The sequence below is a fragment of the Larus michahellis genome, chromosome 3, assembly GCF_964199755.1.
Source record: "Larus michahellis chromosome 3, bLarMic1.1, whole genome shotgun sequence".
In the NCBI taxonomy this organism is placed as follows: domain Eukaryota; kingdom Metazoa; phylum Chordata; class Aves; order Charadriiformes; family Laridae; genus Larus; species Larus michahellis.
The window spans coordinates 49361073-49379167 of NC_133898.1; the positions used below are offsets into that span (position 1 = coordinate 49361073).

General features: G+C 35.6%; 1 protein-coding gene across 1 annotated transcript in view; it reads left to right on the forward strand.

Annotated features, from left to right (window-relative positions):
- ARID4B (AT-rich interaction domain 4B) overlaps nucleotides 1–18095 on the forward strand; it is a 95615-nt gene that overhangs the window by 31973 nt on the left and 45547 nt on the right. Inside the window, exons 3-9 of the mRNA XM_074580095.1 lie at nucleotides 56–166; nucleotides 3786–3851; nucleotides 4450–4540; nucleotides 8494–8573; nucleotides 10952–11043; nucleotides 13787–13925; nucleotides 17712–17791. Of these exons, the coding sequence (XP_074436196.1) occupies nucleotides 56–166; nucleotides 3786–3851; nucleotides 4450–4540; nucleotides 8494–8573; nucleotides 10952–11043; nucleotides 13787–13925; nucleotides 17712–17791 (659 nt within the window). The remainder of the gene's footprint in view (nucleotides 1–55; nucleotides 167–3785; nucleotides 3852–4449; nucleotides 4541–8493; nucleotides 8574–10951; nucleotides 11044–13786; nucleotides 13926–17711; nucleotides 17792–18095) is intronic.

Consider the following 18095-nt stretch of genomic DNA (forward strand, 5'->3'; position numbering starts at 1 on the left):
GCTATATCACCAGCGGCCAGTAATTAAAACCCAGTTGTTTTCCTTTCTGTTTCAGGCCATTGATGAGCCTCCCTATCTCACAGTGGGCACTGATGTGAGTGCAAAGTATAGAGGAGCCTTCTGTGAAGCCAAGATCAAGACAGCAAAAAGACTTGTCAAAGTCAAGGTATGTGGTTTTCCTGCAAACACTTTTTTTGGGAAAAAGGTTATCAATGTTCAAAATAGCACAACATGAAACTTCTTTATAGTCTCAAGACAATTAAGAAGCTGTCCTTTTCTTGGAGGCTGGCAATGCAGTCTTTGAAATAACAGGAAGCTCATTTTTGTTGGGAGGGGAGGGGTTCCCCCCACCCACTAATTACTGTGTAATTAGATGCATTCTGTTTCTTTCACTGCTTTGTCATCTGCTTGCATCCACTGCTTGTGGCCTTCAATGCCATAGGCTGACCTTAAAGTAATGGATCAGAATTTGACAAATGTAGGTATATGTATGGGAAAATGTTATCAGAAAATAGCTAACTCCTCAAAGTAGGTTTAATACGGTTTCTTTTACTTCAGAAGCACAGGTCACTGCCATTTAGCAGTGTCAACTAGATAATGCATCAGGTATAAGATTAAACCCTGCTGTCTTCCAACAAAGACTTGGCATATTGAGGCCTACAGAATAGCAAGCAGGGGATCTCACAAGATCTTTATGATTAGTTAATGACTGAATGAATCAATATAAGCTATATGCAGTACAAATAAAAATTGTGGCGAGGGAATACAAGAGACACATTTTAACATCCTGTGGAAATTTAAAATATCATTTCTAGAAATAGAGAGAACAATGTTCAGCCTTGTTTTTATTACATAGTAAGTCTACACTGCAAAATGGCCTTATTTCTGTTTGGATAATGTTGCCCTAAAAGCTTCTAATCTGGGAGCAGGTACTATTTTTTTGCTCTGCCTCTTAACCTCATACAGAAATATAACACAGCAAGGATCAAAAGCACTTACAAAAAATAAATTAGATTGTTGCTCTGCAATGGAGTTATGGCGGCAGAATATTTTTTCTTATATTTACTGTAAATACAAGTGAAAATGTGTGAGTGGTGATAACCTGTTATCAAAGAGCTTCTGTTATAAAACTGTCATGCATTGCTTGAATCTACCCTCATGCTATGGCTGATTTTGCCTATAGTGTGTATGAGGCAGAGAGCAGGCTATCTCCAAAAGCCCTGTTGCGAAGGACTGTTGTCACTTCTTTGATAATAATGTTAACTATATCAAGAAGATGTTAGTCTTAAATCTGACATCTTTCAAAAGCCTTTAGAACAAATTAGTGGCCCTTTCATTTCATTAGTCATAACTCTTAACAGCATCAGCTGGTCTATGCTTTACAGCATCATTGAGTTTAAGCGACTAGGTATTGGTATTTAAGCTGTTAAGTATCAGTATTTAAGCACAGGAATTGTGTTGTGCCTAGATCAGTGAAATCTTAACTCCTTTCAGCTCTTTAGAGGGCTTTCAGCCCACAGTCTTAGATGGCCACTTGCACTTAAGGTTTTGTTTTTAATTGAGAAGTGTTTTCTTATGGGTTTATTATTTGCAGTTTGGTTACTGCAATGTTTGCAGAAAGATCTTGAAATGAAATGGATTAGCATTTTTTACTGTAAGTTGTTTGTGGAGGCTGTGCCTAAAGCCCTGTGGATTCAAGTTCCTGTGTGTGTCTTCGCTGTTACTGTGTAGCTTAGGGCAGTTAAGCCCTTGCTTTGTAGAGTAATGAGGTTTGTGGTTGAGGTTTTTTGTGTGTGTGTGAGTGCAATAACAATATCTGGTTATATTGTCTTTCCTCCACCAGGAACATACATTCCCTAAACTTAACAGTGACCCCTTGATTTTCTTTAAAAATCTTTTCGGCTCTTTCTGGCACGTACAGACTTTCCCTAGTATTAGCTCTAACCAATATTCTTATTATCAGGTGTACTTCGGCTAGAATTTTGATAGTTTATCTGCTGCATTTATTTTCCACTTGTTTAACAGTTTCTTCTGGCCCCAGTATATTTTATGCCCCAGTCTCCTAGAACTACTGAACGAAAAGTCAGTTAACTTCATAACATCAATTTTAGTTTGAAGCTTTTACTTAAGTTTTGTAACTAGATGCTCTATTGAGAAAGGAGAATGACAACAACATTTTCAATATGGAGTATGTCATCTTCAGGCAAGTAAAATACATGTAACTGTGTCTCCTTTTACCTGCTTTCTTCTGTCGAATTCTGCTTCCTATAATATTTTGAGGCATACCTTCGTAATAACTTTTCCATCATCAGTATAACTTAATAACTTTATTCAATTTAATGCAAGTGCTATGTATTTATTATTTCAGTATCAATAGGTAGTGTATTTCATGGTTTAGCAGTCTTTGGCAGGTACTGTACACGGTACAGAATTTTACATTAACAATGTGACTACATTACACGCTTTGTCATGGAAAGCAGTAAAACCGAAGTTTTGCCTGAACTTGTGAAAAGTCTTGAAGGCAGTACAAATTTGACTAAAGGGCAAGACCTTTAGTATTAGAAGAGTGGCAGTCCACCTTCATAGGATCTGTTACATACAGCTTTTCTTAGAGAGCTGTTTAAGCCAGTTTATTTTGACAGTGTCTCCTAAAACAATAAGCACCATCATCAATGCCCAATTATATTTGGGCATCCTCCACAGAAGTTTCAGAAGAAACTGTTTTCTATGTAGGTCTTAATTAAACAGGAACTAGTGAAGCATCTGCTGTATAAAGTCAACCAGGACTGTCTTTTCAGGATGGTGAAGAAAAGGGAAAATTTCAACTGAATCTAAACAGGTTGATGATGTGCTGAATGTCTTAATCTTTTTGCCTGAGACAGAAAAGATCCACGCTGACAAATACCATGGGATTTAAAACCCACACTAACAAATACTGACATCACTTTTCGCAGCTTCAAGAAAGGGCAGTGCTGTCACACTGAGTTTGTATTTTGAATATTTCTGTTAATAACCAGTATTTCTTTGAGTACATATGAATATCTCAAGAAGCAAAAACTGTTGGCATCAAAAATCTTTTCCTCTAAAAGAGTCAAAAAGCCCTAAGGCATCCGTAAAAAGAAAAGCCATTCAGGAATACACAATAGCAATTTGCTTTGTTTACCTTTCATCATAGTACATTGTGGCTGGCTCATGGTTTTGGATAGAGTTCCTTTTTGCTGTAAAATACATTTAAGATAATTGCAGAAAGTAAATATAAACAGATGTCTCTAATCAGAATTGAAATACTGGCTATTTCATATGAGCCAATGGTGACCACAGGTTTCAGGTTACTTTGTATCTGAACCGAACTTTTGATTCCTAGATATTGGTGCTAAACCTGTTTGATTTCAGAGCATTGAAATATAAATGTTTCTTCAAAATTATTCATGCTCAGAACTCTTGAAACTTTCTTGGTGTGGTACTAGAGCAGCACAATTCAAATCATTAAGAGAGCTGCAGAGATTGTTTTGAGCCATTAAACATTGTTGGTAAACTGTTGTGTGTCACTTCCTCTAGATGTAATGGTTCTCTTCTGAAAGATAAAAAATATTTTAAACGTTTTGATGACTGAGAAATTGTCTCCTCATATTTCTAAAATACATGAATGAAACACAGTTTTCATCAAGTGGAATGATTATGGTGACTAACTGTACGACGAGAGTAAAAGAAGGGCTGTTGACATCTGCATGTGCTTCTGCTGCTCAATTGTATCAAGTGATTGTCAGTTGAATTATATTTTTTAGGTAACTTTTAGACATGATTCTTCAACAGTGGAAGTTCAGGATGACCACATAAAGGGTCCCTTAAAGGTAATAAATTTGTATTGTGTCTTCCTAACACTTTGAAAAGCATTCTTTTTCAGTACTTGACATAAATGTGTATATGCAGTATGGGGTGAAAGTGGAATGTTCAATTTATTACACAGGCCAGATAGGATCACGAAGCATAAAAGGTAGTGCAGCAAAGCTAGAGATAGTACACTCTTCATGTTAACTTTTTCCTTTGTAGTTAAAGGGGATGCAGCATACAGGCTGATGCAAGCCTCTGTTCTTTTTGGCCTTAAAGCTGTAAGTTTGGCTGTCTCTGATTTTTAGTCACTGTTGCTTTGGAAAACTCAGCTGGAAGATTTGATGGGCAAGCTCTTATACAAGAGAGTGACATCACTCAGATTGGTTCTTGTTCCCCACCTGCTGGCAGGAAATAATCAGCTCAGTTAGTTTGCTTACTTTAGAGGAATGAAAGAAAGAAGTTTTGAGGGATACAAATATATTCTGGAATATATATGCTGGAAAAGTATGGTATATTTAACATAGAAATAAGTTAGAAATTAACTCTGCTAAATACAAAGTGCTAACTTCATTGCCTGTTTTAGAAGCTCTCAAGTGCTAAGTGGCTTTTGTATTTTAGGTAGGAACTGTTGTGGAAGTGAAGAATCCAGATGGAACATACCAGGAAGCAGTTATCAACAAATTAACAGATGCAAGCTGGTACACTGTAGGTAAGAGAAGGAGTTATGTACTTAAATAAAACCCATGACTTAAAAATAAGCCTGGGACCTGGACATGTCTTAAGCACGGTGACAGATGTTTTTTGGAGATGCTTAGGTATTCAAAGTTTGTATTAAAAGAAACCCAAACTAAACTACTTATTTTGTGTTTTTATAAGAAACTGTACCCCTCACAATGCGAAATTAGGACCCCAAATAAAGACCTAGTGAATTGCTCTGTAATTGGTAACTGCTGCTCAGATATTTAATATACTATTGCTAAACATTCTGAAGCAAAGCATCCTGTCATACTTTCTTAAAAAAAGAAAAAGAAGTGCTTTGAAAACACAAGTTGCAATACTTAAGTAGGATTTCGTTGTTTTGAAATACTTGGGGTTGTTATTGATGAAGTGATGTTGAACAACCAGGGAAAGACTAACCTTCCCTAGTCATAGTCCTTCTAGAAAGGAAAAGAGCTGCAAGTTTAGATAAGACCTTCCAGATAACTGTTGCAGAAAATATATTTTCTTTTTGGAGAGAGGTAGAATGTATGAGTAAAGGAGAGACCAGGAGAGGATGGGGTGAAACATGAGGTATAAAGACAAGAATTAACATTATAAATAATGTTTTGGTAATTAATGTAGAAATTAATCAGATACAACAGCTTTTAAGAGCAAAATGGTATAGCTAGTGTTAGAACTATGTTGTATGTATATGTTTATGCTTCTGAGAAGGTGTATGATTAGCAGTTCACAAGAAGAGTAAGATAGGAGTCCATCCAGATTAAATTTTGAAGGTAGGTGTCATGGAGTTGCAGTCTGTAAATCAAAGTAGATGTCTATCAAAAATCCTGAACTTGAGAAATAGGAAGAGGAGATGTAAGAGTTGAGATTGAAAACCATATTTTGTAGATAAAAGTGGACAAAAGCATGTTGACCTTGCAGAATCAGTAAAAGTAACGCAGCTGCTGGCTGTGTAATGCACTTTGAGAGAGAAGGGACTCTAGCAGTGGATGATTAGAATAATCTTTGTCAGGAGGGTGAGTGGAATGAGACTGAAATTATCTTTACAGACAGTGATGACTTTGCAGATCTGAGTGAAAGTCCTACTTCAAGGGTTAGTTGCCATGTATCAGATTTCAGAATTAGCCACATCCTAACCAGCAGAGTTATCTAATGTTGTCCCAGCACTTGTTGAGAAGTATCTAGTTACTTGTATTGTTAATGATTTTGTGAATAAAATTACTATGATTTGGTCAAAAACTTTGTGAAGGGACAGATAGATCTGAAGTAGTACCTTTCCAGAAGTTGTTATTTAAGACCATTTATGCCACTGCAGCAGTAGCATGTAGAATTTAGAGTAATAACCGTTTTGGGGCTGCTTGAGAACTCTTTTATCACTAAAGTATGGACAAGGTTGCTTTAAGAGCATCCCTGTCTATCTTATAAGGTGTTATTTCAATAGAAATTGTACTTCACTTTGTTTATATGTCTTGTTTGATGCTACTACTTTCCTACCAAAGGAAGATAGGAACTAAATTAAATTAAAAAAATCCCAACTGGTATAACCTTTAAAATTTGTATAGCACAGTTATAAAAATACATGAAGTGCCCGTACTTTATTTGCCTGTCCTATAAAAATTCCTCAAAAAGCTCAAAAGTATTCCAATCCTGGTAAACGGATACTCTTTCGTCATTCATATAAATTAATCAAATTTAAGTGGTATTGTTAACATTTAACTTTTTTTACTGTGAGGGAAAAAAAACAACCATAGGATTGTTTGCTTTACTAAATATGCAGAATTGTGCATGTTCAAAACTAGTCTTATCCCCACCTGCACTTTTTCTGTCATTACATTGCTTTTTCTCAGAATTCAAAGTGGTTTTATTTGCATTAAGTTTCCTCTTTTCTCCTTTTCCGTGCAGTTTCAGAGTAGGTGTTTTTAAATGCATTACACTCCTGTATGTCTGTTCAGTAGGTTGTTTTGAGGATGTTTGATTAGATCAGTAGGTTGTTTTGAGGATGTTCATATAGATCATATGCATTACAGCCGTATGTGCTATGCTGGCCATACAAGTCTTTCAGGAAGGTGAAGCTTTTCCTCTGAATGTGTTAATGTTATGGAACAAGATTAAGAATCTCTCTGGCAAGGAAGAGGCCGCAAGCAGATTACCATGTAGGATACATAACGTGTCTACCTGCCTAGCTCTGAATAGGTTTACCTCTGTTGTAGTCAGCTTATCCCTTGAAGTGGATAGATTTTTTTATTTTTATTTTTAATCTCTCATTACGTAAGGAGGACTGTTACGTTAATTAACACAAACTGAATTAGGAACCTACTGCCTTCTACTTCATTTAACTGGCGGGGGGGAGGGGGGGGCTTAATTAGGAACATTTGAGATGCAGCTCCACATCTATGTGTTTTCTTGTGCAGTTCTTGCCTTTGATACCTTTCAACAAATTTTGAAGTGACAGATGTGCATCTATAACTGAAATTTTATCACTAAACAGTACTCAACAATTACTGTACTATAAAACACAGACTGGCGAATGGTAGTCACAAGGGGAAGTTTGTTCATCAACAGTACTGAACTTAAAAAGAAAAATTGTCAGAACTAGGTAAAAGTTACTTTCATATCAAATAAATACTATTCAATAATTTTGATATAGCTTGTTGCTTTTTGTATTTTTTTATTTCAATTACTAGATGTTGAAAATAGAGTATGGCACCTACTGTCTGAAAGTCAGACATGGTTGAAATCTCTCCAGTCTTGCCAGGCATCTTTTGCCGGTTTACAGCTATTCTCCTAATACTGTTATTTTGACTCCTGTTTGTGAAAGTGTTTACATATTTTTAGGTTTGTACCACATGATTGAATTCTAATGAGGCTGACAGAATCAGGCTCGGCAGTACTGTTGATGGGCAGAAGAGAAGATTTGAAGGAAGGTGAAAGAGACATGTTAAGAAATTACCGAAACTTTTAACTTTTAATGTAATATTTGAATCTACTCTTGGGGTTATTTCCCTTCCCACAAAAGTCTTCAAGGTCACTGCAGTGTGGGGACAAGAATATAATTGTTATCACTGTTGGGGAAGGGAGAGGAGGTCAGTTCTTGTCTCACTGAACAATGCAAGCATAGCCCAAGAGTTAAAACACATCACCAGGTTTTCATCTGTTAAGTACCTGTAGAAGACTTGACAAAACCTTACTTTTTATATGATCGGTTTACCAGCTTCTGAAGATCCCACCTTGAATATGTGCGCTGCATTTCAGGATTCAAAAGGGTAAAGTATGTAGCTGAAGCCAACTGTATTATGAACTTGTTTCCAGTTGACCTAGTGATAGTAGGGGTAGTGGAAAGTCTGGAAACTGGGAGTTCCACAGTTCTCTCACTACAGCTGGTTTTGATGATTGTCTGCACTTTAACAACTGTCATCTTCCTTAGGCTGATATCACTGTTGTTTTATAGCATAGTTGAATGAAGTCAATAGAGAAAGATGTTGAACTTTCATATAACAGTAAACGGTAACTTTTTTCTCAAAATATGCATTTATGTTTCCTCATAGTTAGCATAGCTTCCATTTGAATATTGTAGGAATTCTGGTTATCCAATAAGTTCTGTATAAATAGAAAATGCTTGAAGAATAGTTTTTCAATTCTAGCTTGTGTTGATTGTTAATTTTATGTCCTGATCCATGAATTGTCTGCTCAACTATTGATTGCTTAATATTCCGTTTAACATATGCCAGGATGGAGTAGCTGTGGTGAGACAGCAGCTTGTGTATTTGGTCGATCTGTGCAAATGCTTTACTGGATATCCAGCAGTATCCAGGCACAGCTTTGTTTTAAGGACTGGCTTCAGGAATATATATTTCATTCTTTCTGACACCTAAATCAATCACTTACTGATATCCTTATTTTTTTTATTTGTTTTTTCTTGCCTTTCTTCTTACCTGCTGACAGTGTTTGATGATGGTGATGAGAAGACTCTTAGACGCTCTTCCCTGTGTTTAAAAGGAGAAAGACATTTTGCTGAAAGCGAGGTAACTTAAGAATTTTTTTACACAACTTTTCATTTAGAAAAACTTAAAATTTATATTTTTAGTACCTCAGTCTTCAGTATGTTATATACATCCATGCTGCTAAAACTGGGGATTATGTAAAATACAGTCTACAGGGTCTGGCTTATTCTTTTTTAAAATCAAGAAATACAAGTAAATTTCACCAAATTGTGTAAGTTAAGAAACAAAATCAGCGTTTCATATTTTCAATTTTTATGTTATTAATGGTCACGTAAAACCATATATTCTGGGTCACTCAAAAGACTGCGATCACACAACTACTTTGTTTTATATAAAAAAATTACCCGTATGTATTCATTGGAAAAAAATCAAAATGTGATACATGGAAAAAATTAATGTACATCTTTGGACATAATTAAGTTCTGCTGGATTTTAGGTAGATGATCAAGTCTAAATTTTAATAGCTGATAAACTTGAAAGATCAGTACTTTTCTTTTAAAAGGCAAACTATTAGTTGCTGTTACCCGTTAATTTGAAGACAGTTACTAGTATTTTGAAGCTGGTTCATGTCTTAAAGGTGACTTGCATATTAAAAGTATGTAGATGTTTGTAGCAAATTTCAAATAGCTGAAATTTCAGAATGAGGGTTATTCCTTCTTATTATGTAAGACAGTCTGGACTGATGGGCAGATTTATGTAAACATGTTCGCTTATTGGAAAGCTACTGAAGACAGGTGGTTTTTTGCTCTACATAAATACGCTTTATTATTGTAGTCAGCTGAGCTTGTTGCCTGCTTACTGCATTCTTGTGAAGGTTCAGATACCTTCTAGAATCCTAAATCAGGATTACATACATGTAAAAAGCAGGGCCTAATTAGATGCCTAAATCTGGATTCAGATATAAATACCATAATTTTAAAAATGGTGTTGTTCCTTTGATTATCTTTTTGTTATTAATGATCAGCACTCCTGAAAATTAAATTGCTTCTGTTCCATAAATACTATTTTAATGTGGCTTCAGAAATATTACTTTATAGTAAGCAAGTTGAAAATTTTAGTCTATATATATTGCTTTGCGACCTGTTTGGCTGAACAAGAGTATTTTCAGATTATTTTGTCAGATTCAAAGAAACCTTACATTCAGGTGACTCCTACTTAGTATTTTATCATCAATTCTTATTGTCTTAACTTTTGATGTCTTGCCAAAAGTCACTAATATGCAATTCATTGTCACAAGCACTCAATGAAACGCATGTTGTGCATTTCTAATCACCTCATGTTTGCATAGCTACTCAGCAGGGAAAATTGCATCTCCGGTTTCTTCTGTAATTAGACCAGTGCCACACGATTGTCCTGTTCTTATGTTGCTTTAGCTTCATCTCTGAATTCCCAAGCGTGTGGATCTTTTAGGGTGTCCACCACACTTGGAAGTAAGCATGCATTTACTTTTAAGATTTAAAAAGCCACTTTTATTATCTGTATGTCCAGCTCTGTCTGACATGGAATACTTTTGGGGTTCTTGTTGGTGTTTCACATTTAAAAATTCAGACATGACTCAAAAGTGTAATTCAGAGGACCACGTTTACTTTGGAAGGCTTTTGCCTTCTCTCAAAGAACAAGAATAAGTGCCTGTACAAAAAACTCTGTGTACCAGGAGCCTTCAAATTTGGAATGCTTATAATTTAAACAGATAACAGCAGTCTTAGGGAAAGAAGATACCGCATATCCGTGAAGTCCTTCTGTTGATGCTTTAGCATTCTCCCTGAACAGAGAAAGTTCTTTCTTTCACTCCTTCTCTTTTTGTTCTGATGTTAATATAGTATCAATTAGTACCCTCTCAAATATATTGATATTTGATAGCAACCTCTTTAAAATTGCTTTAGAATCTTTCTCTGCCATATCAAATTATGAATTACTAACAAAAATACAATTAACTTGTCATGTTTGCTGCTACTGTGTTATCTTGCAGTTTCATTTCATAGGAGACCTTTGTTCATTTATAAATAGATGATTGGGTGTTCAGTCTGATGATAGGACAGGCAGGAAATTCGTTCTGTAGAGATGGAGTATCTCAGGTCAGCAGAATACCTGATACTTAATTCTCTGTGTTTGAATGGTCCAAAGGCAGGACTTCTGGGAAGAATTGTCTATGTGTGTTGGATAAAAGTTAATTATTCGGAGGTGGGGAGAAAGTGTGGAAGAAAACTCAAAAAACCCCACATTACTTTTTAAAATTAAAGCAGTGATGTCTCTGCTGTACTTCTGTATTTCTTTTGTAATGAGAAAGTCTCTCTACTGACAAAAATTACTTTAACCAGATTATACAAAGTTACGGTTTGGAGAATAACATATGCCAGGTTTTTTATATGTGTATCTATATTATTTTGTTATTTCAACAGACATTAGATCAGCTTCCACTCACAAATCCTGAACACTTTGGGACTCCTGTTATAGGAAAGAAAACAAACAGAGGAAGGAGATCCAATCATATGTAAGTTTAACATCTTTATATCTGTGTTGTCTGTATTCAATTCTGAAGCTTTCAGTGTGTGCGGAGTTTTATTGTTTTATTAGTCCAGGCTTCTCTTGTTCAAAAACCCGGAAGCTATATGTAAAATGTTGTTTAGCACTCAGACTGAAAGTCAAGTTTTACGTGTGTTGTTGCATGCAAGAATTACAAGAAGTCTTCAGGTAATCAATGTTTAGAGTAGTACCAGGTATAGGCAGGAGGTTTTTTCTTGTTTTTGTTTTTTAAGTATAAAAAAAGAAAGTGGCTTACCAAGTGGTAATGTGTTTTTAAGCTGTGTTCAGAAGCTTCTCTGTAGTAGAATATTAGTATTATAAGTGTGTTGGACTCAAACTAAAACCATTGCAATGCAGTCTTTGTCCAGCTGATAGGAAATCTTTGTAGAAGCTACTAGAATCCTCATGTAGACCTTTAGTTTCTCACTACAAGGTCTCTGAAGAGCTTTTAGAAATAAGATAACGGTATTATGGTTTGCAGCAAAGCTTATTGATAGAGAAACAAAGTTCAAGAGTAGTGACTTGATTTCCTAGGTGCCAAAATTCTTGTTGGTTGTGAAGTTGAAAAACAGTGTTAAATACTCCATCAACTCTTCTTCTTTGATATTTGTACATGGAGTTGTTTTTGTGGTTATTTTTGGGGGAGGGCAGGATGTTTGGTTTTGGGTTTTTGTTTTTAAATCTTGAGGTGGTGTGGCTTGGGTTACCCGTTCATGCTCTCTATCTTTTTGACAGCTTGAAATAAATATTGTCCTGTATATGTAGAGGTATTATGAATTTAGTCAATTATTGATTTACTAATTTGTGATGTATCGAAGGAAAAAGATGGACAGCAATGGCATATACCACAGAGAATGCGATTGCAGCATCCTTGGTGTCTGTGACTTGGTTGTTGTCTTCTCTGTTTCCCTAACTGTACCAGACATTATTATGGCAGAAACAACACACTTTATCTTATGATTAGTACTGAATGAAATGAGTGAAAAGACAAATTGCAAAGATAGTGGTATAACTGAGCTAGGTTGTAGTCTCTCTAAAATAGTCCTGTCTTGCTTTCTAGTCCTTGACGTTTTTCTCTTCCCACAAGAGATTCTCAAACCCCAGAAAGCATCTTTAATACTGTATTTTAAAAGAAATCACTACTTATAAAAAGGATGTGGGGGGAAAAAAACCTAATGCTTTATCAGCTCTTCAAATGATGACATAAAATTAGGGTGGAGAAAAGGAAACATAGTTCACCTAAGACTGTACATTAGCTGTCTTCTGTTACACAAATGCTAACTGTGAGTCTTCTGCTAATATCAAACTTTGTAATCAAAGGTCGTTATGTGAAAAATGGAAGATAGCTTTTAAAATTCGGCTCCTTGTCGTTGAACACACTGTATTTTCTGAGAATTAACCTTCAAAGTGACTATTAAAATGTAAAAATATATCTAGAGAGAGTCAGGAGTGCTGATTTTTTATTTCTATTTTTTTTTATCAGTTGCAGGTAATTTTGGTTGAAGTAGTTCTGTACATTTAGACTCCCCCATAAGGTTAAAAACAGGTGCAACTTTATACTGGAACAGTCAAAATAAAGAGCCAGAACCTTTTTTAATCAAAATGTATTTGCACCTTTGCCTATCTACTTACATTCCAACACTTCATTCAATGTGAAATTGAAGCAGTCATTGAAATGCTTCACTGCACATCTTTAAAGAACTCTTTCAGGATAAATAGACTTCTTTTTCTCTTTGCTATTCGTCTTCATAGCTGATGTTTCTTCTTCAGAGATGATTCCTCTCTCAAAATAGCTTCTTATTTTCTATGGCTGTTAAAGTAAAAGCATAAAGAGATTAAGAGGAAAAACAAAATAGTTTAGCTTAATGTTGGTCCAAAACTACAACTACAACAGAATTTTTGAGCAGTGCTTCACTAGGGCAACTTTCTTTTCATGTCCTGACAGTGCATTTCTATTCCTCCATGTGGATGCATGGTGGTGTTTTGCTTGGATTTTGCATGTATTACATGTAGATGTGTGTAGTGGTTTAATCCCAGCCAGCAACTAGGACCATGCAGCCTCTCACTCACCTCTTTTCCCCCACAGAAGGGTAGGGAGAAGGGGGAGAAAAGGAGGTGAAAGGGTAAAAAATCCCATGGGTTGAGATAAAGACGGTTTAATAGAACAATAACAGCAAAGGAAAATAACAATAATAATAGTAATGGTAAAAGAGTATACAAGACACAAGTTACTCTCACCAGCATGGTGAATTAATTTCCCAGCCAGGCTGGAGCAGTCATCACAGGTTACACACACCCCTGGCCAACACACACACACTCACCCTGGCCAACCACAATTTATATACCAAGCATGATGTCTATGGTACAGAATTTTCCATTGGCCATTTTATTGGCTGAAAAAAGCCCTTGACTAAACCAATATGCATTATTGACATTCCTTTCATGCCAAATCTGAAACACAGCAACCACTAGAAAGAAAATAAACCCTATCTCAACTGAAACTAGGACAATGTGCATTTCTGAGTTTGTAGTGTTTGAGTTGTTATTATAATATCTTTATAAATATGTCTGTTCATTTCTATCATGAAACACTTAACAGGCAATTCAAGTCACTGTTACTTATGCCTCTTTGACAATTGGCTTTGGATCTCCTGTAATTATAACAAGCAAGTTTTGAATAGTTGAGTTTTAAGTCTTTCTCTGTTGTTTAGTCCTGAAGAAGAATCTTCATCCTCTTCCAGCGATGAAGATGAAGATGATAGGAAACAAAGTGATGAGTTATTAGGAAAAGTTGTGTGCGTGGACTGCTTCAGTGTGGATAAAAAGAAAGCGCTGTGGTTTCCAGCCTTGGTAAGAGTTTCATCTTTATTTTAATTTTGTAAAGTTTCATTCATTTTCTAAGCACTGAAGAAAAGTGGTTGTTTTCTTGTTTTGCTTTTATTTTTTGGTGGATTAATCTATATTTTTATTAGAATTTAATGTTTCTTCAAATCAGACTATATCATAATAGTCAAATGAAATATTATATGTGTAAATATATTTGTTTACAAAAAGTGATTGCTGACATGGCTTTAGGTTTTCCAAACAGCCAGAGCTTGTTGACCTAATTCCACCTCAACAGTGTGTGTAGTACCATTGAACTAAAATTTCAGGGCTTTTTTCTTAGGCTATAGCATGTCATTTTTCTGAACTACCCAGTTTTATCAAGGAAAAAATTATAATGAAGTACAAAGAGAGGGGAAGCTTAGTGATTACATAGATATTATTTTTCTAGGTTCAATATAAACACGCTTGAGAATAAAATCAAATGTTTGGAGTTTTTTTGTTGCTATGGCAGTTAGTAGAGAATTGCCAATAAATTTCCTTTAAAATAACATTATAGTCTTTTAGTACAAATATTTTCTTTCTTTATTCTGGTTTAAAGTAACTTTTTTACAAATCAACTTGTAACAAAATATCGCTGTTAGTCTTAAGGATTGCATATAGACTGACTAATACATTTGGAAATTAACATACTTCTATATGTGGTGCTGTCTAGTACCATGCTTTTTAATTTTTATTTTATTATTAGTAGTAAATATTTGAATCGTTTCTCCCTGGCAATGAAAGCTTAAAACATCTAGTTTCAGGAAGAATAGTGGTCTGCTTTTGGAAAGACTCCATACAGTAACATTTAACTGTTCTTAATGTGTACAGTAGCTCTCAGTAGCAACTTTTTACTTGTCACCTCCTGTGTCGTGTAATGCAGTCCAGCAGCTTTCCAGTAGGACTTCTTTTGGAAAGAAAATGATAGAGAATATGTCATGGAAGCCTTTTTTTCAAGAAGGGAGAGGGTGGAATATACAGCAAGGAGACACCATGTTAATGACAGATAGCTTTAAGAGAGGTTTTCAGTAATAGATAAGAAAATAGACCTGTTTCTTTATTGAAAGCTGTCATCAAGATTTATGTAATATTGCCAACCTCACAGTTGCGCTCTGAGAAGTGGTCAGTTAGACTGGTTTGGGCTATTTTATGTCACGCTGCTGGGTTAGCCCTTCTGGTCATGCACACGACAGATAGCAGTTTCTGTGGCAGCCTTTCTGTAAGGTATTGGACTTGTATGTGACTAACGTAGTGTTGCTTGGGGTAGCTGTGGGTCAGACCTTGAAGATTAACTGAATTGTTGCTTATGCTCTCAAGTTGTATTAAAGATACAGGCTGTTATTTCGTTGCCTTTTGTTTGGAGATTGGAATAGCTCATTCTTCATGGAAAGCTTCCTGCAGTGAATGAGAAGCAGTAGGGGGATAAAGTTTGAGGGTGGAGCTCGTTAACTCTGAAATAGCTTATCCTAGATTAACTGTTATTTTAGTAATCAGGTTTATAGCTCTGCAAATAAACATATTGCATTTAACCTGAAAGGTTGTGCCAAAGAATAGATTTATGCACCAAATAGCTTGCTTTTTTTTTTAATCCCTTCTCCTGTAGCTGTGCCTCTCCATTCTTTTACCTTGTAAGCAAGTTGCATCTATTATATCAACAGTCATTTTATCTTATTACTGATAATTTTTGCTTTAAGTTTGTATTATGCTAATTGTAATTATGAATAATAAAATGAAAATTCAAGTTTAATATGCTGAAGAATTTGTATCCCAGAATTACTTTTTTATTATCTATATTGTGTACAGAGACACTTTGTGTATAAGCACAAAGCACATTGTGCAAGTATATTATGTGAAAAGAAGTTCAGGGATTAGTCTAAGCCTTTACAGCAAATAACAGTTAAGATTAGTTGTTGAAACTGATTACTTTGGATATCAGTCCTATAACCAGATAGCCTGGCACTTATAAATGTAAAACTGTCTAAATTTTGTAAAAATTATTCTGAGGACTCAGTGATTGACTACATTGTTTTAATCCTACATTCATGGGGTGTGGTGTTTCTTCAGTTTTTTTGTTTGTTTGTTTTGTTTTGTTCTGTTTCGTTTGGTTGGTTTTTTTGTTGGTTTGGTTTGGTTTTGTTGTGTTGCGTTTTTTTGGGGAGGGTGGGTGGGTTGAGACCAATGGCTAATTGTAATTGTAAAAAGGCCTGGCCATTGCTCCTTATGTCAGAGATTGTGATTTAGTAAGCCTTATAACATTGCTTAGTTTTAATGTGTACTTAAAGGCTTTTGGAAGGTGCAGTGAGGAAATCTGCTTGCAGCGTTTTCAGAAAACTGAGTTTACATAGGATCATCTCTCTCATCCTCCTGTGACTCTAGTGGAGTTTGTTTTGCTAGGAAATCAAGAAAACTTGATTCAGGCAAAATTGAAGTGATGTTGCTTGATCTAAAGACACTAGATGAGATTGTGGTAAGCTGTTTTCCAGCCTCTGAATGGATTTCTGGCTGCTAAAATCTTGATGCTTCTGGAAAACCAATAGCTAAAACCAGAAGGGCCTTTCTCCATCTTTACAGAGCTAGGAGATTGCACCTGTCTGTTTCAAATAGGGGGATAATCACCGTCTTTCACCCTGATATTAAAACACTGTTGCAAACTATATTTCAAACTGCATTTTAATTAGTAAGTTGTAGTTTTGTGAAGTAATTTCTTTGGAGACTGCACAATGCATTGAATTTGGAGACTTAGGCTGTTAAGTTTTATTTTTCTTGAGAAACATGTTTAGCCTATGCTCTGTGATACACAACAACTCTGTTTCCAAATCAGGTGGAGCTTTTGGCTTTACCTTCTAAAATGCTACATGGCTGGTGACCTATGTAAGGAGGAAGAACAATGTTTGTCATGCAGTATCTTTGTGAGTTTGGTGGAAAAAGTAAGACTGAAAGCAGTTGGTATAAGAGAAGAGGTATTTAGCAGGGCTAAATTAGGGCTGCAGTCATTTGCTGCTCCTTGAGGTTTCATAGGAGCCAGAATTTTCTTAACTTTCAGGGAACTACACATGTTGTGAAAGAAGAGAGATGAGCGATGGAGAGGGTTGCTTTTCTGTTCTGTAACTCTGGAAATTTAATATGTACTTTAAAGATTAAATTAATGCAGTTTTTTAACTAGTGACTTGTATACTGGTTTAACAAGACTTGAATAGCTTTTAAAATTGCAACAAATAATTAATATGTTGTCTCAGTGATAAACTTGATTAGTCTACTTCTTGAATTAAAGAACCTATCATAATACTGGTACTGGAGGCACTCTCCTAGGTAGGTAACTTACGAATCATCCATTATAAAATTGCATTTCATAAATCCTGTATGCCTTTGTTTTTGAAAATGTGTGTGATTGCATCCTTGCAATTTCTGGAAGTTTTTCAGAAGAGGTCCCTAACTCAGGTGGCAGTACTTGGTGGAAGTTCTGTCTTTTTAGGATGAGGAGTAGAATAAGCTGTAGCAGCATGACAGGTACTTAACTTTTGCAAGAATGCTGTTCTTACTTATGTCTCTGGCAGCAGCTGTCAGTTCCCTCCAGGAAGCAAGCATGAACTCCTACATTCAGTAATTTCAGGAGGTCATCACTCCTGTGTTTTGAGGGATTTCAGTTGCTCTCATGTCAGTGGTGTTGAAGAGGAATGAGCTCAAGAGGTTTTTGAAAAGCATTGGTATATACTATTACTCTCTTGTTTTTATTTCTTCTCTCTAAACTTCATATTTGTACTGTCTTTGCAGGTGGTTTGTCCAGATTGTAGTGATGATATTGCAGTGAAAAAAGACAATATTCTCGTTCGCTCTTTCAAGGATGGCAAATTGTGAGTAGGAATGTAGAGACTGATAATAGAATGAAATCTGTACCAGTCAGGTGAAATATAGTATGAGATGTGCTGGGTAAAGCATTAATAACATCACTAAGCTCAGTAAGTTTCTGCCAAGATTTTTCTAATGTTCAGAAAACTTTTAGCCTACATTGTGATGAAATTAGCCTTGAGCTTTGTTATTATTAATAATGGGATGCATAAATCTGTCTTGTCTTAGTTTTAATTCCATTGTTACAGTGATGGCAAACAAAGCACTATTTCATGACTTCGAGAATGGCCCTGAGAGTCTTTCCAGCTC